Raw genomic sequence first — 21,659 nt, 5'->3', positions numbered from 1 at the left:
CGTCTCTGGCTCCAAGACAAAGTAGTGATTGCTTTACTGCAGGTAACGTGCAGGTCACTGTCCTTTAGCACAACATGCTAATGAATTAACGTAGCTCACTGTCCGCGAACAACCGAGACATTTCACCCCGTCTCCTCTGCGTGTTCACGGAGGAACAGTAGCTCACCGTCCGCGAACAACTGAGACGATTTCATACAATCTCCTCTGCTTGTTCACAGCCGAGCAGTGGTACAATCTTGTTGCCAGTCCAGCTTCCAGTCCTGACCTGGTTGCTGAAGCAGTCTGACGTGAAGTGACTGGCACAGACCATAACGCTTTTGCTCACTGAAGCTGGGACGTTTCCCTGATAAATAAAATGTAGCCACTTCGCTCTGATATCCTCTTTGGTAGGGAGGCCATGTAGCGAAACAGGAGGATCCGTGCATCCGACGACAGAGCAGCAGTGCTCGGCTGTCGTGTTGTACATGGTAGCGGTCAGGCTGTCGCGTACAAGTTAAGCGAGAACGAGAAAATGGCGGATCCTCGTCCAGGTAGCTGGTGTAGTGTGGGAGGAGATAGCCAGCGCCAGGACTGGAGTATGCAAAAGACCGGATTGTGACGTCACAATCCGGTCGAAATCCAAACGGCTCGTTTAGAGACCCAATCCCTGACTCCGGTAGTTTACGAAACATTGACTTAGTTGTCGAAAAATCATGCTTAAGGGGTGGGGAGGCACTCCGGATACGCAAATATACATACTAAAGCAAGGAAAAAGTGAGTTTTGCATAATATGTCCCCTTTAAGTCTACAACTGCAAATATGAAAAGGCACTTTAGGCTTCTAAGGAAGTCTGGCAACTACTAAAAAAGTAAATCCGAGTACCAAGTACAAAGTACCAGATTCTATAGTTAGTTACTAAATGAATTGTCCATATTAACCCAACCTTGCTGTCCATGACAAGTTAACAACTTAAGAACGAACCTGTATGGTTTTTAGATATATTTGATGTTTAGAGTAAAACGTTTTGTTATAAGCAAGATCAAAATGTCTGAGCATTGTCACATCTTTTGGACTGATCTCATCTATTGTTCAGTAGTACTGCAAAGCACAGGAGCTGAAAAAGAACAGCCATCAACATGTATGACTGTAATTCAAATGTGGCTTATTTATTTATTTTTACTGTCGAGAGGCATACATTACAGTGCAAACCATTCTTTGGCAAACATACAATACAAATGTCATAATAGGTACTATTATATCCACATTGACCACTGGTTGAGGGACAGTGTAGGTAAAGCATGTTCAGTCTTGGGGAGCAGTGCATTCCATCGACACTTGAGAGTTTTTTTGGGTGGAAATAAAAAGAGAGGGAAGTATGATGAAAACAGAAAAATAAAAATCAACTAATACAACAGGTATATGAATATGAAGACTGGTAACAAACAGAGCTCACAGTGCTTTGGGACACTTGCCAAAATGCATTTAGCCTGCTGAGGAGCAACACACACAAGCTCATTCATACACAAAATTTGTGAAAATATCTCAAAAAACTAAATTTAGTTAAACAAACACACATTGGTGCACATGAATAGGATGTGTTCATACAGTTGTTACTGGAGGAGCCACAGTCAGAGAGTAATAGAGCATAAAATACACAACTGTAAACACAGTCTGATGTACAAACCTGTTTAAACATATGATATGATACCAATTTACCAGTGCGACTGCGTGGCCCGTAATCCATGTGGAATCCTGAACGGAACATTCTGCAGAGTATTATTTCTGTTTAGTGACAGATGCTTGCTCAGGACGTTACCATATAAAGAAAACAATGGAAAGGAACACTGCAGCTGCAGCCGCTTTGCCATAATTAGGAGCAAAGCAAAACAGGAAAACAGAAACGTGACGTACACTAAGCAAGCCAGTGCAGAGCACAAGAGGCATTTGTCTTAACAGTACAGTAACTTGTTTACACATGTATACCAGCTGACAGTCAGAGGAATAAAACTGTCTCACAAAGATGGTAGAGACTTTTTTTGATTGACAGTGTATCCCAATCATCCGCACCCCTCCCCCAACATTACCCTCGCTTCCCCTCTCATATGGCTTCCATTACAACGGAATGAGGGTCAGAGGGCTAGAGAAGCCTGCGCTCCACACATGCTCTGCCGAAAGACGTCACCCCGGTCTCAAAAACTTTAACATGGAAAAAACAAATGAGCAGGGCAAGCATTCTTAACCTATACCACCACTGAAGATGGTCCTCAAAGGGGGAAATATCCAAATACTGTACAAACATGAGCAAAAAAACTTAAAAAGGGAAAAGGTGGAGTCAAAGTGAATACCTGACAAAGGAATGCATGCAAGCGTGTCCTTGTCTAAACTGGTGCAGGTCCACAACAGCAGAGAAGAACAGTCAACAGTAACAGTCCTTCAGTTGTGTGCAGTCTGTGGACTAAAGACTATGCATGAAGAAAACAGATCTGTAAGGAGGCCAGAAGAATACTGCTGTGGTAGAGATAGCAGTACCAAAGGCTAAATCCTGACCTCACAACAACATTCATACATAGTTTCATAGATACACACATGCTATTATGTCATTTTAGAAGTAACTAAATCATACATTTGGCTTTGCGAGGCTGAGGAAAATACTGGGACAAAGTTCACAACATTACAGTGGTAAAAATGGATATTATTCTTTCACTGCTTTCTGAAAGCAAAATGAAACTTGGAAAAGAGCACAACAGTGCAAGAGCTGGTTTGAGTGTCCTGCAATGGGGAGCGCTACATGGCTCCGCCTCACTCAAGTTCAGGACAGGCCAGCAGAGACAAGAAGTAAGTTAACCAACAAGTTGTCCATGGAGAAAGGAGCAGTAATCAGTAGACATCTCTTTTGCATTACAAACATTTTCGTAGGGCTTCACATTATCTTCATATGTAAGCATTTTTATACAAAAAGGGAAGAAAAAAATACATATTCATAACATGATATAAAGCACCTTGGATTAAACGATGAAGTAAATCTATTCATAAAAAGTCTTTTAGTTTGAATAAAATCGGCCTCTCAGTCGTGATTTATCATAAAAAGGCATATACTGAGTGTATATAGGTTGCTTTGCATACAAAAGACAATACTTTGAAGGTTTGTATTTAGTGATTAATTCATTAATAAAAAAGGGGGGAAATAGCACCAGTTTTCGGCATCTCTAACCTGAGAAACTTTTGTGAGACAACAAAATGGCTGCCACCTTTCAATCTACTTCCCTTTCCTGCTTGTTGACAGCAGGTGGCCCCGCGTTGTGTCACCAAGTGTTGGTAGCAGGCTGTTACAGAGGTTTGTCCCTCTTGTTTACAATCCACCCATCCATCCATCCATCCATCCAGCCATTGGTTCAGAAATAAATCCATTTAGTGATCACTGGCTGGTTGCCAGTGCATTTTCAAACCGAGCCTCAGGCTGCTGGCCCTGGAGGGGGCAACATTTCAAAAAGAAAAGAAAATCCCCCCCTCCCTTGATCAACACGAAAGGATACAAAATGAAACAAAAAACTGAGGCTATTGGGTCTAGTGAGGCTGTGGATAAGCACACCTTCATGAGTCTCATCCTCTCTCTGGATGTCTGTATGTGAGTGTATAACTTTCAGCCATTAGAATGTTTATCAGGGGGTGGGTGGGGGTCCTGAGGGTTATTCATGGTGGGTGTCTGCTTTTTGCCTCTTCTCAACATCCGCCTGATCGAGGCACAATGGGCAGCAGGCGCCTTTTAGCTTGACGGGCCGTTTGCACTCGGTGGGTGGACATGACTCCACAAAGCAAGTCACCTGGGCACTCTGGATGGGGTCAGAAAAGATTCAATTACCTTATTAGATTAGACTCGATTAAATGTTTGTGTCGGTGTGGGGGGAGACTGGCCAGCTGCAGTACAGTTACCAAAATACAAACGTAAAATCAACTGTATGACACATTCAACAAAAAACAGATCAAACTGATGCATATGATCAGAAAGTGTGTCTGAATAGAAATATAAACATTTCACAAATGTAAATAATGGGAATATAATGTGTCAATTATTGATTTCAACATGCGTGGGCATAAGCTGTTAGTTATTTTCCAGGCTCTGTCTTGTGCTCTTGTTTGGCATGAAACAGTAACTGAAACATTTAGCCTATGATAAGCTTCAAGTGAGGTGCCTCATGACGAGGATGAAAAGAACAATAAAGTTCTTTGTTTTAGAACAACAGCATGATGTGTTGAACCCAACTGTTCTTTCCCAGACCGTCTTTCTGCCTGCCAGATTTAATTATTACAAAAAACTCAAATTATAGGGAGGCGAGGAAAAGTGGAAAAAGAGAGAAACACAAAAGAGAAACTAACAGGTGTGTTATTACATGTACTAAGCAAACATAAACTTTAAGTGTGAAAGATGGCAACAAAAAGTAAGTGGGCGATCAGAGGAAGCCAGGTTTGGCATAGAGCCGCCATCTCCTATGCCAGCAGTGTCTGAGATAAAGAATAAAGGCAGAGAAGTGGCCGGTGCACAGGGATGACAACAGTGCCAGGAGGAGGGTAATGCCAAGAGGAACTGGAGGAGGTGAAACACTGGCTAGAGTACCAGACAGAGAGAAACTGGGACATTTAAACTGGTCAAAATGCTCACAAATTAAAGGGTTCTGATGGACAGCCTGTTCTCAATGAGATGATAAAACCTGATCAGATTCTCACAAGCACTGTCTCATAAGCACTGTGTGTGTATGTGTTTGTGTGGTGTGTAAAACATTTGCACTGCATTTTGATTGATTTATATGTCAAACATACTCTGCATTCACATATGGTGCAGGAGTCCTTCTTCCACCGATCTCCATCTGTTCGCTCAAGTCCCTCACTATCAGTGCAGTCAGTCTTGCTCAGACGGGTCTCAAGTCTTTTAATCTGTGAAGATACAAGGACATTAACATTTATTCACACAAGCCACTGCTATGGTTACACCACTATAACACATCTCTCTCCCTTGCAACAAATTTTACAATACACAAGCCAATTACAATACAGTATACATGAGAATGTTCACACTGCACAATATGAACTATTAAGTGCAAGATTATGCCATTATGAACACTATCACATCCGTTCCGTATTATAAGGACAACGATCCAGCACCATCTAAACACAGACTTTTACTCTAACTTTCTACTAACTATAGAAGACAAAATGTAGTGATTATGACAATATTCATATAAAGAAAATGATTGATGAATAAAAAAGAGCAAAACATGAAGATGTTAATGTAAGGGAAAATGTAAGCCCTGAAATGAGAGTGATATGGAGTAAAATAAAACATAATATGTATAATTTAAATTACTGCCAAAAGTTCAGTGTCATTTGAAGTAAGAAAGTAAAAAAAACTGCCCTAATCCCGACATGCTAACATTAGGCTATAAACAAACTACACCACAATCACATGACTTTAACGTCACCTGCTACACTATACTACACACACTGTAAAGGCATCTTTGTGTTCGGCATAATGATTTTTAATGTCACGGTGGCTGCCGTGGTGGTTGGGGTTTTTGATTTTTTTTTCAAAATTAGCTATGTGTTACTGTACATGGATATGGGACCTGTGACCTGAAACAGCTGAAGATTTCAGAAAAAGATTTGAAGAAGTGGTGGTGTGGATGGTGAATCAGCAGCAGTCACACATAACAGCATTAACAGCAAGCCCGTCATCTTACAACCATAACTGACAGATAGAGACAGAAAGTGTGACCGTGGCTGCCACAGTAGGATGCCTAAATTACCATCAGTGTCTCTGCATTCTGCCACCTTATCCTCAGACACAAACCTGTTTAAAGACATCGAGATTACCAAAAAACCACTGGCAGAAAATGCCAATCAGGGGAGGAAGGCAAGGCAACATATGTACAGAGATGAGTCTGTATGTGTGTGGGCGTAGGTACAGGTACTCACCTGCTTTCGTAAACTTGTGATTGTCTTCTGCATGTCGGAGACAAAGTCCTGGAAGTCATTGATTGAGGGTTCAGTGCTTTTTTTGGAGGTCACAGTAACATTTACGAGGCTTTCTACAGCTTCTTCCACTGGACTGCAAAGACAAATGTAGAAACGGGATATTAGGTTTTACATTAGGCATTTTTACAACTTTCAGTTAAAGTTAAAGTAAACCATCTAATAATTCTTCTGTGCCCACAAAGGCTTATTTTTCTCAAATTTTGAGTCTTAATGCTTGAATCCAATGCTAAATAAATGTCCAGTATATCAGTGACATAATAATCACAAATTGACAGCACAATGTGTTGCTCAAGCTTTAATTCCTGGTGATTGTCATACTGTTTTACCTGTTCTGGATGCTATTGTCAGGTTTGTCCTCTTTGTAGCTGTGCTCAGCTGATCTGCGTCCTCTAAAGTGGTATGACAGGGCGTTGAACTGGCCTTTGGTTCTGCAGTCTGTTGGGGTCAAACACAATGCAATAGACTGTGGTTCACTGATATTGACAAGAACTGAATCTTTATTGCTATACCATGTGGCTTTTCAGGCTCAAGTGATATTTTCTTAATCAATATGATAAAATGGTAACAATTAAGAGCAGCCTCCCAGCACATGCATATATATATATATATATACATACATACATACATACATACATATATATATACATATATATATATATATATATATATATATATATATATATATATATATATACATACATACATACATATATATATATATATATATATATATATATATATATATATATATGTATACATGAAACAGTAAACCATGACTGGTGATGCCACTTTCTTTTTCTGATCTGAGGCTTATTGTACTACCATGGCAATCACATGGTGCATCACTTAACCACATCAAAGAGAATAAAAGATACACATGCACACACACACACACACACACACACACACACACACACACACACACCTGGGGCATGCTGAACATCAGCAAATAGCATCAAGAGGCGTAATAAGGCTAGGAAGGACAGATGAATGAGATCAGGCCCCACAGGGCTTCACCTTTATCAGTAAAAGTTAAAAACTGGCTGCCCGACTTCAGAGAGCCTTTGATTTACCAGACAACAGTCTGTAAAAGACATAGACTATCCAAACACAACAAGACTTCCTGTCTCATGCTGACAGACATGCATGAGCACACAGCTCATACCCTGCTGCTGCTGACAGACAGACAGAGAGAAGTGCCCCAACTTTTCTTCCCTCTTGTTTCTGGTGGGATAGTCTCTGTTTATTAGTTGAACTCTTCCCTTGTACATTTTGTCAAAGAAGGGTTAACACCAGGGTCAGAATGTGGGATTAAAGGAGATTTATTGAGAGGCACCATATGTTGCTTATTAAAATCTTTTTTTAATCCTGTGTACACTGCAGCTTGTTCTCAAGGAATTGGTGAGGGCGCCTCATTTCAGATGAGTTTAGTGTTTTGGAAGTCGAGACAACCTCAAGCTAGACTCACAACACAGCTAACACATCGTGATATCTAATATTTCATATCATAGTGTATCTAAAACATTTTTGTCAAGCTTCTACATCAAACAAGAATTAATTTATCACAAAATACTATTATGAATTGACACGGAAGTCTGATGTGACTGAGGATCAAATCCACTCACTCTGTCTTTAAATGTTTTTTTGAATGAACTCTTTCATTCATTGTCACTGGAATGTCTTTTTTCAGTGATGGCAGAAACATTGTTTAGACAGTATAATGTGGCTGCGTGGAATTGTATTGACTCTGGTAATATTTGTGGCTAAAGCCCATACATATACATGAAACCATAGCTGTTTGTGGGTAGAATCTGGAAAGCATACACGGCAATGTGATCTGTATGCTCTTTTTCACTCAACACTTCTTGCATCACTTCATTAGGGATTCAATGGGAAAAGGGTGGGGAGGCTGTAGCTATAGGCAATAAATGGCCACATTATGTCACTGAAAAACCATTATATTCTCTGTTAACTGGAGCACTTTTTATTATGTTACTCCTGCAAGCCCTTTAAAAAAGCTGAGGAGACTTTGATTCTGTGCACAATGATAGAAATGAGTAATTTCTTAATACTTAAAACTCATTCCACAAAGTTCATTGCTGAAAGTTAAAAACCCACTGCATGGCTTTCAGTCCCTAAAGTTTAACCAGGTGTATTCCTTAGATTGTAATCTGAACCATTTTCTCATTTCACAACTGATCATGTCTCCAAATAAAAGATACAAAGCAAACAATCACTATAAACCCTAATGCTGGTTTATTATAACAGCAGGGGGTGCCTCTTCATTCATCTTCTTTTCGCTTTGTCAGCTGCAACAACGGGTGGAATGTTTAAACATTCAGGACTTAACTCCAAATACCTTCTCTTCCCCCACAGTTAGTCTGTGAAAGCACAACATGGTTATGTCATGAAAGTTCAGGAAGAGGAGGTCTGCTGGTTCACCAAAGGGTTTGTTGAGCAACAATTACTGACATTTAATGGCATTCTTCAGACTTCATACTTTTTTTCTGACAGAAGGAAGTTTTGCCTTTCTTTAAGCCACAGAAAAATTATCCCGGGCAAAGCTTCTCTACAGTCGAACCTTTTCATTGTGAGCTGAAGCCTGAAACAATGTCTGCTCTTACCTATTTCATTTCTTATTCACACACAGTCAAATCACATTTGCCTATTTACTACTAAAACAGTATTACTATTATTTGTTCTACCGTACAGACAGGAGTGCTTTCAAGTAAATTGCAGTCAAAGAACAACCTTGTTCCCTTCAAGGCGGGGTTAAATTACAGCAATAACAGGTGATTATTGTGAAGCCAGGCTGCCTTGAGGAAGATTTTATCAAAGGGAAACAAAGGATGAGGAGATTGTATGGCTTTAAAAAACAAAAACAGCCCAGATACTGGACCAGTGTAAGTTGGTGACTCGTTGTTTTCATCATGAAAAAAGGTATGCTGCAGAGAAGCCAAAATTAAGAAAGATGTGACTGTGGGAGACAATAGTTTTGTATGTAACTGTTTTCAGAATACAACACACTAACACTGGATATGGAGCCTGCAGATATTTTTAAAACACTTGTGATTGATGTAGGCAGATAATGCAGCTAATTTATGTAAACTGATACTGCCATGAAATCCATTTTGATACAGCCTTGTCTGTCCTTATGTACATAAATGGGGTTGAACAAAATATTTAAATTTAGGAACCACATAAAGCAACATTATGAAAGCCCCATTATAACAAAATCAAAACTCTTGATAATTATAAAAAACATGTGATTTCTTACCTTCACAGCAGTCCTGCCACATGCGCAGGTCGAGCTGAGGGATGTCGTCACAGCTGCTGTAGCCGTGTGGCAGCTCGGCCACCCTGAACACATCCTGCTGGATACGTGTGATATTGTCCCCATTGTCACACAGCACCCGCGTCAGAGAGGCCTGCTTCAGCTGGGTGAGCTGGGCTGGAGTGAACACTCCTGGGTTTTCATACCAGAACCTGAACAAGACAGACAGGAGAAAGTGACGTGACTGATGAAAAATTAATCAAAATTCCTTTACAGTCACACTTTCTCACAATGGAGAAACACCAGGTGAGGATGTTGTATGGCTCCTGAGGCCTCAGGATATTCTATTGTTGTACTTATTTTAGATCATAACACTTTAACAGATATATTAATTAATACGGATCTTTGCTTGCTTATAACTGGGATTTGTGAGTACGCCATTATCTGTATCTGTTAAACCAACTATATTATCTGTATATGGATATACACTTGAAATGGGTGGAGCTTAATTTGGTTGTGGGTGGTGCTTAAACCAGAATGGGCATGAATAGCTGGAAGTTGTCAATTTGAGCCTGAAATTGATATGGGTTGATTAGAAGTTGCTATTTACAGAATAGCCTCAGACTTGATGATGGACAGTGTTGGGTAACATAACAAAAGTGACTTGTTACGTTACTGCGTCATCTACTGAGAAAAGTAAAGCGTTAAGAGTTTGGAGTTACCAAAAATTACAGTCAAACCCCTTTGTGACTCGTTGCGCATGTCAGTTATATGTCCAGACAGCGTGTAGCCAACTGTACATGTACCTCTGAATATACTGACTCTACCGTCATTTCGTAGCCTTCTTTATTGACCGCAATCGGTAACTCTGCAGCCTAATAATAGGAATGACAGACGCAATATGACATTTACGGCTCAATCTGACAGCGAACTGGGCAGAGGCATACAGTATTAGGCACAGCTGTTTTATTGAAAACAATACAACCAGCACTTATCCTGCAAGCACAACTTGCATTTCACTGTGATGTTGTTCTTGTCCTATTCGCCCAAAAATTCAAAATAATGGGAATGTTTCCCATTTCAAGTTAATGCTGTCCTCTCTGCCATCTCGCTACACTGAATAAGCTAGCTACGCATGTGCCTTGACACAACTGTAGGTTTACCTTCTGCTGGCATGCAGCCACCTGCTAAGCAGCAGGAGAGAAACAGAAAAAGTGCAAATGCTTTAGGGATTTTCTTGTATTTTTGTGGCGACAAAAGGAAAGGAAAAGACAGCAATTTTTCTAGTAACAGATTACTTTTATGATAAAGTACCTAAATAACAGATTACTTGAATTGAAGAACTAAGGCCTTACATTACTCGTTACAACAAAAGTGTTATCTGAGTACTTTAATGGATTACTTTGTAACAAATTACATCCAACACTAATGATGTTTCATACTTGTACTCAGAAAAAGTACATTATCTGTATTGGATACTCATTTCAGAGTACTCTGTCAACCCTACTAAAAACCTTCCATCATTACATTGGCTTATCAACAGAATGCATGACCTCAGTAAATAGCCGTCTAAAAAAAGAGGAAGGGAAAAAGCAACCAGGCAGTATCTATAACACTGACTGACTGGATGGGCTGGAGGTATTCTTTGTTTTTCTTGGCAGCTACGTGTTGGTGAATGGTGAGATGAGCTGTGACCTTACTGTACCTGTCTCCATCCCGCAGGCGTTTGAACTGAGTTGCCAGCAAGCACATAAGGGTGGGCCCAAGTCTACTGCCAGGGACCAGGTCCTCAGCCATCAAGGCAGGGAACAGGTCGATGTTCATAGGAGTGCCATACAGCCTGCCACACAGGAGAAATAGTCAGGAACACTAAATTATGTAAATATAGTGTGATCCTGAAGAATTTTGTAGCACAATCTCTTTGTGTCAAAAACGATGACAAGGACCTTGACTATGCATCTTTAAACTGGCATGACCATTGCCAACAGCTGTTTTGTTGCATACTGATCTCAACCCAAGCTATGTTAAATTCTAAGTGCATGGATAGCCATCTTGAGTGTTTAATTACCTCTGAATTTTCTCTCTGACATTAGGATTCTTAATTTCATTCCTCAAGTCATCAAACGTCTGTGCCAAGGTCAGGTTACAGTAGGTCCTGTAATCATTGTATGAGGGTATCCCATGATCCCTTCCTCTCTGTATATTCATGGCAGCAAGGTCCAGAGCCACAGCATGGGCCATGGAGAACAACCTCTCCGTCAGCTCTGTGTTCAGCAGCTGACTGGAAACCCGCATTTTACCAGCAACGCCAAAGAGCCCACGGAGGAGTGGGTCGATGCCGCCCTCATTCACGATGCGAAATGGGGAGAAGAAGGCCCGATGTAGAGAGATGTGTCCCTGGGGGATAGGCTGGAAGTCCTCGTCTAACCTGTAGAGTATTGGGTTGATGAGGGTGTGCCCAAAGCGGAAAGCAGCAGTAGCGAAAGCATTCAGGATGCCGGCGTTTATATTGGGGTTGTAACCTGTGTATGTCCCCATCATCTTCATGCCTGCCTCACCCAGGATCTTGGAGAAATGATGATAATGAGAACAGGAATGTATCAGTCTTTCTTATCACGATCTTTGTGATTGTTGCCACAATATCACTTTTAATGAATGCCTTTCTTTTTGTTTTCACCATGGAAATAATCAGTTAAACAAAATGGTAAAAAATACAATAAGCATCATAACAACAGAACATTAAAAGCTGACAGATGTTACCTTTGGCAACCATTGGCTGTAGGTGATGTGCTGCATCTGGGCCCCCACTATCTTCCTGGCCTCGTGGTAGATGGTGTCCCCGTCCCAGTGGGGGTTGAGTCTCAGTAGCTCTGTAGCAATTCGGTTGTGTTCCCTGAACCATACTGTGTGCATGGCGGTCAGACCAAGCTGCTCATTGGCACGGTGATCCCCAGCTAAGAAACATGGAATTGGACTCTCATTTTCATCTCTCATACACTCAGTTGGTGGTCCAGTCGCAAATGGCAGAAGTGGCTTCCCTGTTCGTTGGATGATACCCTGCCGGAGCAGCCCCCTTTGGCTAGCCAAATCTCGGATTTCCTCAGATTCATGTCGTGAGCTGCCATAGACATTTGAAGCGTCAATGTAAGAGGTCAGCTGGTTGATTTGCTCTCTTGGATAGACGCTGTTCATGAGAAGAGAAGTCATCCCACTGCCGCACACAGGGCTGGATCGGACAAAGAACATGCACCGAGCACCACTGCGCAGCTGCCGTGGGTCATTGGGTGGGAACTGGATTGGGAAGCATGGCGGGTCATTGGTGCAGACCTGGGTACACAGCTGGCCATCAGAGAATCTTGACTGGCTGAGGGCCGCCACTGTTGAGTCCAAGTCGTGGTCTAGGAACTGACCCCACTGCATCAGCATGTGAGTGTATCGGTCATCAGGAGTGATGGTCTCTGTTCCAATCATGGTGGTAGACACCAACCTCGGGAGAGGCAACCTGTATCCATTATGCAGTCGATCAGTAGCACCTCTTGGCAGATTAAAGCCATTATCGTAGACTGACTTCAGGAGTCGTTCGAAGGCTGTGAGTGAGGCACCCCACATAGGGTGCTGCAGGTTGTTGCAGGTCCCATCGTGGCTGCGGTACTTCTGGTGGAAGCAAATGTCAGAGCAATTGTTGAAGCGGCGGTGGGCTGTGCAGCCTGACAGGTTGGCAATCACTTCCAGAAAGTGCGGGGATACCAGGTCGTTGTAGCGAAAGGCTGTGGGAAAGGAACATAAATTCAACACATGATGAGTCTGGATAAGTGTTATAGACTTAAAGGGACAGGTTGGGACAACTGAAATCAAAAAAACCTCGGGCTTTATCAATCTAGACTGTATTGTTATGAGTTGCAGACTTTAGGGGATATCTTCCGTAGAGATGTGCATTCTCTCAAATATAATGGAACTAGATGGATTGTGGTAATCAAAGTACCAAACAATACATTTAAAAAACATAACAGCAATGTCTCTTTCCAGAAATCATGACCCGATTACTAAAGATAATCCACAGACCTTGTTGTGAGCAGTTTCATGTAGGAACTATTTTCTTTCTGCCAAACTACACTGGCCAACTCTATTACGGTGCTGATCAAAACATGCATTTACCATGGAAAAGAGGCTGGCTAACTAAGCTAGCTAATATATAGGTCAGCTATATATAGGTCAGAGGACACCATTAATGTTTATATCCCATCCTGTCCTGAGCACAAGCCTCTCGGCCATAAAGAGATGCAGCTTTCTTCTGCGTGGTGATACCCTTGGTGGGTGTAGTTTGGTAGAAAGGAAAAACTGCTCGCAAGGTCTGTGGATGTTTGGAATTTTTCAACTGTATTTTTTGCACTTTGGGCACTACAAGCTGAGTGCAATCTAGTCCCATTATATTTGAGAGAATATGACTCTTGGCAACTCACACCAAAACAATCTAAATGGATTAATAGTACTACAGGTAAGAGGAAAATATGAGTTCTTGATTTTGGGGTGAACTGTCCCTTTAAGATTTGTTTAAAAAAAAAAAAAAAAAAAAATCACATCAGATTTTTAAATACTTGAAGTACCCAGGATATTAATGTGTGTTTTTTAATATGATTTACAAACATGTATTTAATATTATTCATAGTAGACACATTGACTGCATTGATTGACTGAGAGTGGAAAAAACCTTGTGCAGAGGTAGCTGTAATTCCCCAACCTGCGCTGACTCCCTGCGAGATATATATATCAATGTGTATGTGTGTGTGTGTGTGTGTGTGTCTGTGATGTGTTACCGATGTGATGTTATGGTTGTGCATGAGAACAAATGTTGTGTGCGGCTAACCACAATGAGGGTTAGGTGAGACTTCCTGTCTAAATGGCATCACCTGCTACCAGCTTCCAACATGCTCTCACTTTACACACATCATTGGTGTGGGTTTACATGTGTGAAATCAGAGGAGAATGAGGACACTGTGGGGCTGCCCTCTCAGATGAAATAGAGATACAATAAAAACAGCACGTTTGTTTCTGCTGACGGGCAGAACTCTCTCTGTTAGCTTGGTTTGGGGCCAGTGCAACAATGAACACTTGGTTGTTGGCATAAGTAATGAAAACACTGTCCCCCTCTCTCTGTCTTTGTTCATGTTTCACAGAGCTCTATTTGTCTTTCCCCTCTCTGTTCATGCAACTCTTTTTCAGCATACTATTGGTCCTTAAATATTACTTAATCAATCTGTGTTCTTTGATTTAACATTTTTCACAACACCACATGAAACAAAATAAATAAATAAATAAATTTTCACAACCTGCCAATTTCACCTATGAGGTATTAAAATTAAACCCCCATTACAATGAGTAAATGTTGCTCCATAAATTCAAATACATACATGCTCTGGTTTTCTTCCTTGGTCCACTGGATATGTTTCAATGCATATGTGAAATCAAGACAGATGCTTATATACAGTATGTAAACATCCAAAGAAACCTATGCTCTCCCAGTATCCTTACACACATGCATCAGTGAGACAATGTGTATACTAACACAAACCATCTTCAAATTTGTCCAGTGTTTGACAGTGATTGGGCTAACTTTAATGGGCTCCTCATCAACTGCTCCATTATTACATCTCTACGCCTCTAGTCATGCTTAAGAGAAAATGGCACACAGATGGAGGGCCTATCCACAGCCAAATGTTGCTCACTATAGCAGGGTGATATATATAGTGGATGAGAAATAAATTACTGGCTGAATTAAACATTGCACAGGAAAGTATATGGGAGCTTCAAACTGAATCCACAGACTTTAGTGGAGCATTAACCTGCTTATGCTCAAGGGTCTAGAGGGAAAAGTATATCTGTCTAAACTCATTATACTAAGACAAACAATAAATATGCATGTGTGTGTGTGAACCTACAAGATATCTGTATCAGGATTATGTGTAAGGGTGTGTGTGTTTTTTGTTTTGTATGTAGTTCAGTGCATCCCACAGACGTACAATTACACTACTTGTATTGGTTGTCAACTGTCGCTTTCCTAGCCTACAGCCTCTTTAAATCTTACCCAACAACAGCAGTACAGATGTAAACACTCATGGCCAGATGATGTTAAGTACGAGTATGTGTATTTGTTTTAAAAGAAATTACGTTTCTATACTTCTGTGTATATATAAAAGATTATCTGAATTTTCCTCTGTCTAAATACAAATAAATTGAATTTTCAATGAAGTCATTTTGTAATTACAACCCCATGACAGGACACAACTTTGGGTTTTTTGTGTGCAGTGTATGGGAAAAATTACAGCCAGTTTTGATCACTTTGTGCATGTCTCAAGAGGGTCAATGTATATCATATAGAGGTGTTGAATGCATGTACAAACAAATATTTATCAGCGAATTTTCAAAATTAACTGACTGTACTAAATCACCATTGTCACTAAGGGGATCACCTTTTTACAGTTGACCCCTTCAGAGACCCTCAGCTGTGATTAATAGTACCGTCTTTCCTTGTTAAAAGCTTATTCAAAGAAAGCAAATGCCATAGACACAAAATGATCTGATAACTCAGTCACAAATAATAGGCTGCTGAACCATTAACCATATGCCTCGAGCCTATTATGCCTTATGCAGTGCTTGTATAAGATAGTTGCTACTGAACTTAATGTAACAGCTTGGACTAGCATGACAATGACTGAATCACAGGTGAACATCAGGCTGTATGAACAATGATGCATTCACCTACTGATGCACATTAATATTACTGACATCACAGCATTTGAACTGTGACTGCTGAATTTAGGGAAATAAGTGAATTTTTTTTTTAATTTTTTTAATTTATTATACTGTTTTAATCCCACAAGGGGAAATTCTTTTTATCACTCACGTTATACATGCATGCACACCCACACACACACACAGTGTATAGAGGAGAACGAGTGAATGGGCAGCCATCTGCAACGGCGCCCAACGAGCAGTGTTAGGGGTCGGTGCCTTGCTCAAGGGCACCTCGGCAATGCCCAGGATGTGAACTAGTATTCTCCATTACAAGTCCATATCATACTCTTTTTTAGGTCCGAGTGGGACTTGAACCGGCCACCTTTGAGTCCCCAAGCCAAGTCCCTACGGACTGAGCTATTGCCGCCCCCAAATTTTAATTTAATTTTTATTTTATTTTTTTAAACAGACTACAGTGTCAGTAACATTGAATCTCTGCGCTGAACTAAAAGAGTAACTGACGGTGATTTGTAATTTCCACCTCTACAGTCTGGAGAAAATTGAAAACAAGATGAGAACCACTTTGTATTTATGATGTCAGACTCATTTCCTCCAAGTATTAAGCATAATTAACAGCAATGGTGTGCCAAAGCTCCACCCTTCAACACCAGTACCACTTCCACAGGCCTGCCAAAGTTTGTCACACCCTGACAGCAGCAGAGAGCAGCAGTGCTTGGCTTTCTTCAACTAGAAGACGCAAGATGCCTGTAAGGACAGGACACTTCCCTTCTTAGGGGAGATGCAATATCAATATCAATGTGTAATAGGTGAGGCAGTACAGAAGCAGGTCAAACAAACTGTTTTTGAATTTTGGAAGGTCAGCTATACAATAGCTCATTGTTCATTGTTGGCAATGTTTGGTTTGTGTATAAAAAATAACCCTATTGGTGTCACTTACTAAGTCTGTGTGTAATCGATTCTAATTATTATGGGCACCTACAATCTTAAAAAAAGGATATGGAGTTTCTCTATTCAAAAATGTTGTGTGAGTAAGTACTGTATGTATAAATATGTATAGGTCACTATTTTTAGCCATCAACAAGACAATATTTTTAGGTAAATTGACCTAATGATGGAGCTAGGTTTATAGAAAGTGAGAGGTGACTATAAACTGTCTTAACATAAGTGAAACAAACAGCAGGTTCATGTTTACCTGTCAATGTTCATACATACCTAGAATTTCTTTTAGGCACAAAAAGGTTCATTTGCAGTGTCTTAATTAGACAGCAGGGTTTCTCTCACAGTAATTAACACTAAAAAGAAGACATAACTCTCTCTCTCTCTCTCTTCATGCTTCCTGTCTCTCTACACTGTCAGTTCTCAAATAAAGGCGAAATGCCAAAAAGATTTACCTTTGCTGATTTTGCTTTGTGAATCTTTAAAGAGCCACTTAATTTCATCAGTCCTTTATGCATCAGTCTGTATAGCCAAATTGTACACAGTCTGGCGTCTCATTTAAATCATATAATAGTTACAGCATTTTTCATTCATTTGCTGGGTTTAAAGTTACAAAGGCACGGCAGCCTGGTTGGACCCTTTTTCATAGCAGCACAGTATATTTGGTTGTCAGTCTCACCGGTGCCATTGGTGTCGACCATGAGACCCTGGTTGACATGGCTCTGAATGAGCAGAAGAGTCTGCTCAAAGATCTCCCCGGCACGCGCCTGCTCCACTGTGTAGGGGTCACGTGGATACCGGAAAAGAGCTAGCAACTCTCCTGGGGTACGAGGCTGACTGGAGGGATGAGGGATAGACAAATAGGGTGTGAGGGAGGTGGGAGAGAAAGAAAGAATGATGATCAGTTACCTGACACAAGTTGTTGCTGTTATATTTCATGACTTGTCTTATAATGTGTCCCTTTGCTGTAGTATGTTAATTTGCTGTAGCATGTTCCGTAATTAATATTTAGCTTTCCAATGTCCAAATGCTCGCTTTGGCAATATATAGTGTTATGTAATGCCAATAAAGCCATTTGAACTGAAATGAAATTGAATTGATGAAGGACAAGAGACAATATATATGATGGTATTTGTACTGGAAACATAAGGATTAAGGAACTAAAACAAAAACAAATAAAAAAAAGTGTGGGAATTAAGATGGTTTAAAGAACATTAAAAGAAAGCAGAAGGAAAGATCAATTTCTAATTTCATGCTCAAATGACATTCTTCTGGTTACATTTTTCCTTTTTTTTCTAGAGGGAAGGAAAAGCAGGCAGAGCTTTCTCTGACAGTTTCCAAAAAATGTCTTTGCTGCAGCTCAAGCAGGTCAGAGAGTTCGAACAGGGAGAAGCCAAAAACATCCACAAACATCTTCGTTATTTCACTTATGAATCCTCATCATCAGCCTTCGACTGAGTTTGTGTACATGGCTGTGTGTTGTTCCTTAAAGTTCACTGCTTTACCATCACCTCAAGCTACTATTTAAAACATTCTTTCAACTCCAGCCTTAAAAGCTCAGCCACAGTTGGACTTCAGGGTGTGGGATACCACGCGCCAGATCCACAGATGTCCCACCCAGTTCAATGAAAAACAAAAATTGCCTCATTTTGCATGTAAAATTCAAAGATGACATAATGCGCATGTAAGCCAAGTCATTACAGGAATACGAACATGTTCAAAACCGAAATTTTGCCAAAAATATGTGAAGTAACTTATTTAAAATTGGATTTCTGAATAAAAACACAACATACAATTACAAAACCTATGAAATATGCATATGATATAAATATCTATTCTACAAAAAAACTTTATTATAATATGGTGTAATAAAGTTTATCATCCTGAGCACACAATACTTTGCAAAACAGGTTGTTTACATACAATCTTTCTGTGGTTTATAATGCATTACTTCCTCCTACAGCTAACAACATTAACATTGGTATGAAACTGTTGCCAATACTGATCAAAGGTGTGTTTTCACTATTGTTTTAGTGTGGGCAAAATTGCTATCTTAATCACTTTAGGTTAGATAATTTGAAAAAGCACATACACATGCATTTATTTGTTTGATATAGTGAGCAGCTGCTGCCATCAACAAACAAAACCCCAAGGTCTAACTGTCTCAAAGAAAGCAACACAGCCAATGTGCTATCTGATCAGAGTAACAAGTGTTACCAGCTTTTCTCCTGATACGTTCTCATTCTCCAGTGTCACTCTATTTTATTTTGATCATTTCCAAACCCTGGTAAAGACTCTGGTGCCCTCAGCCAAGGAGGAGGCTGTGTCTTAACCTGTGATTGTCATTAAAGAGAGCTGGAAATCCCCTAATCTCAATTTAGGTTAGCACTGTGTGTTCCTGTGTGCATGCAGTATTTCTCAATGTGTGTATGTGTGTTTATGCACTGTACTTGTGCGTATATGTGTGGGCAGAGTTAATGATTGTGCATGCCAAGAAAAACACAACTGCTAACAACATCAATTCAACAGGATGGAAACACTTATGAGCTATATTCAAACCACCTCCATCTCTTTCGGTGACAGAAAGTGTAAAGAAAACTTCACTGGATGAACAAAGACTTCGAGACACAATCATTTCCTTTATCTTCCAGGAAATGATTAGGTTGATGCACAAATGAAAAGGAGAGTGTAAAGATAATGAAAAGCTGTTAACAAGCAGTCGAATATTTAATGCAGCTGTCAGAATAATTGTCTGACTTAATAGCTGTTAGTACTGTGGCCTTAGACACTGTTTTTAATTGAAGCATTCTAATGTGAAACTTTAAAACTGCAGACCTCATACACTCAAACAGGAAAGTGCAGCAGCCATCCTGAATGGCCACACTCTTTCCCTGAAGGCTCTGACTCAGACTTAGAACATGCAAGTCATGTGCCAAGATGATGTGAGACTAGCTATTTGTATACTAAGTTAAGCCCCATGAGCATGTAGCTCTGGACTGACTCTGGACAGGAAACATATTTCATGTAGTCCAAATGCAAAAGGTCTAATGACATAACACTGTTGCAAATTGGTGTTTACATCTGCTTGTTCACAATCACTATGCAAATTCTATTTCTATTTAGAAATGTAAATGAGACATTTTACATTTCTAAAGAGCAACACTGTAAAGAATTATAGTGTGCTATTGTATATGAGAACTTCTTTTAATGTAAAACGTTTAGATACTGTATACATAAAATACAGTATAAACGAAGCTGCATGACAATCTAGACTTAGTGCAAGCCTAATACAAAGCAAAAAGTACAAGCTCAATAAAACCTAATGATTATACTGTGAAAACAAGAGTCTCCAATGTCTTGTAGACAAACTGTGTACTGTATTTTAAGATTTCGTGTGACACGAGAATGATGCAATCCAAGCATTAAAAGTTGTTTGTGAGCTGATTTACAGCAAAAAAAACAAGAAAGAAAAAGAAAAGAATATGACTGAGAATGGATTAGGATATGTGGGCAGCAAGGATTATTTGTGCACTGAAAACTGACTGCTTGTCTTGTGGTTCAGCAAGGATGACACAGTTACAAATACTAAAAGTTTGTGTGTTTGTATTCTGATAGAAACTATATGCTATTACTGTGCCTGTTCCATACTGACAGATGCATTCTAAGACTGGGTTCAGAGAGCTACTGGTGTTGGTGTTGTTATTTGTTATGGACAGATGCTTTGGCAACATTGTTGTTAAACTTTCATGCCAATAAAGCCCCTTTGAATTGAATTGAATTAAATTGAATTGAATTGAATTGAATTGAATTGAATTGAATACTGCGTATGACAGCAGAGGAGAGAGGGAGGGAGGAATGGAGGGTCTGATGTCAAAGACTGTAGGTCATTCCTGGCTCCCTAACCCCTCAGCGACTCATACCAGATATATAGCCTGCTGGATATCCAGTGGGCATCCATGACACGTCGGTGAGCTACTGGATCGTGTCTTTGAACGGTTCTCACATGACGATCGTCAGACATGGGAGTGAGCGCAGATTTGCCTGATCTGGTGCTTTTGTCAACAATCTCCAAAAAAAGTTGGCTTGTGGAAAAAAAAATCACAGTTTGAACTTAGCTTTGACACAATCTTAATTATTACTTATTTACAGCCTTTATTTTACACAATTACTCACCTATTACTTATAATAATTATGCCTTTCTGGTTAAATCATTTGTCAGTAAGACCTAATTGAAGATGTGTGTGTGTGTGTTGGTTTGCTATGTGAGTTTCTCGTATCTTACCCATCAAAGAGACGTCTCCTTGTTGACTCAATAGCACTGTCCACATTACGGATGGCCTGCTCTATGGAAGAGCTCACAAAGGTGTCTCCCTCTCTGCTGACTGCAGGAACTGTTGTCACATGGAGACAGACAGACAGACAGACTAAGAACCCAGTTAAAACATCTGATATGTTTTAAACTCTGACTTTATTGGCCAGCTCATCATAACCAACAGAAAATTTCTATTACACTTTCTCATTTTGTGGTTCAGTCTGTTATCTTAAGTTTGATTAAGCTGTTTCAATTTAAATGTAAGCAAAACATGTTTTAATAAAGTAATTATACAACACAACCTAGCGCCAATACATGCTATGCTTTACCACAAATTAGCACTTTTGAGCAGGGGTTCAAAAGTGTTCTTTATATCCA

General features: G+C 40.0%; 1 protein-coding gene across 1 annotated transcript in view; it reads right to left on the bottom strand.

The window, feature by feature from the left end:
• Positions 1-1,120: 1,120 nt before the first annotated feature.
• Positions 1,121-21,659, bottom strand: part of pxdn (peroxidasin) — a 69,485-nt gene continuing 48,946 nt past the window's right edge. The window contains exons 14-23 of the mRNA XM_073466030.1: positions 21,252-21,360; positions 17,649-17,806; positions 12,041-13,047; positions 11,349-11,845; positions 10,986-11,120; positions 9,284-9,492; positions 6,333-6,441; positions 5,947-6,079; positions 4,795-4,908; positions 1,121-3,809 (exon numbers count right to left, since the gene is read on the bottom strand). Coding sequence (XP_073322131.1) covers positions 3,666-3,809; positions 4,795-4,908; positions 5,947-6,079; positions 6,333-6,441; positions 9,284-9,492; positions 10,986-11,120; positions 11,349-11,845; positions 12,041-13,047; positions 17,649-17,806; positions 21,252-21,360 — 2,615 coding nt within the window. The 3' untranslated portion in view covers positions 1,121-3,665. The remainder of the gene's footprint in view (positions 3,810-4,794; positions 4,909-5,946; positions 6,080-6,332; positions 6,442-9,283; positions 9,493-10,985; positions 11,121-11,348; positions 11,846-12,040; positions 13,048-17,648; positions 17,807-21,251; positions 21,361-21,659) is intronic.

Source organism: Pagrus major, chromosome 5, assembly GCF_040436345.1.
Source record: "Pagrus major chromosome 5, Pma_NU_1.0".
Classification (NCBI taxonomy): Eukaryota; Metazoa; Chordata; class Actinopteri; order Spariformes; family Sparidae; genus Pagrus; species Pagrus major.
The sequence above is the reverse complement of the archived record's forward strand: the minus strand, read 5'-3'. Positions and strand labels throughout refer to the sequence as shown.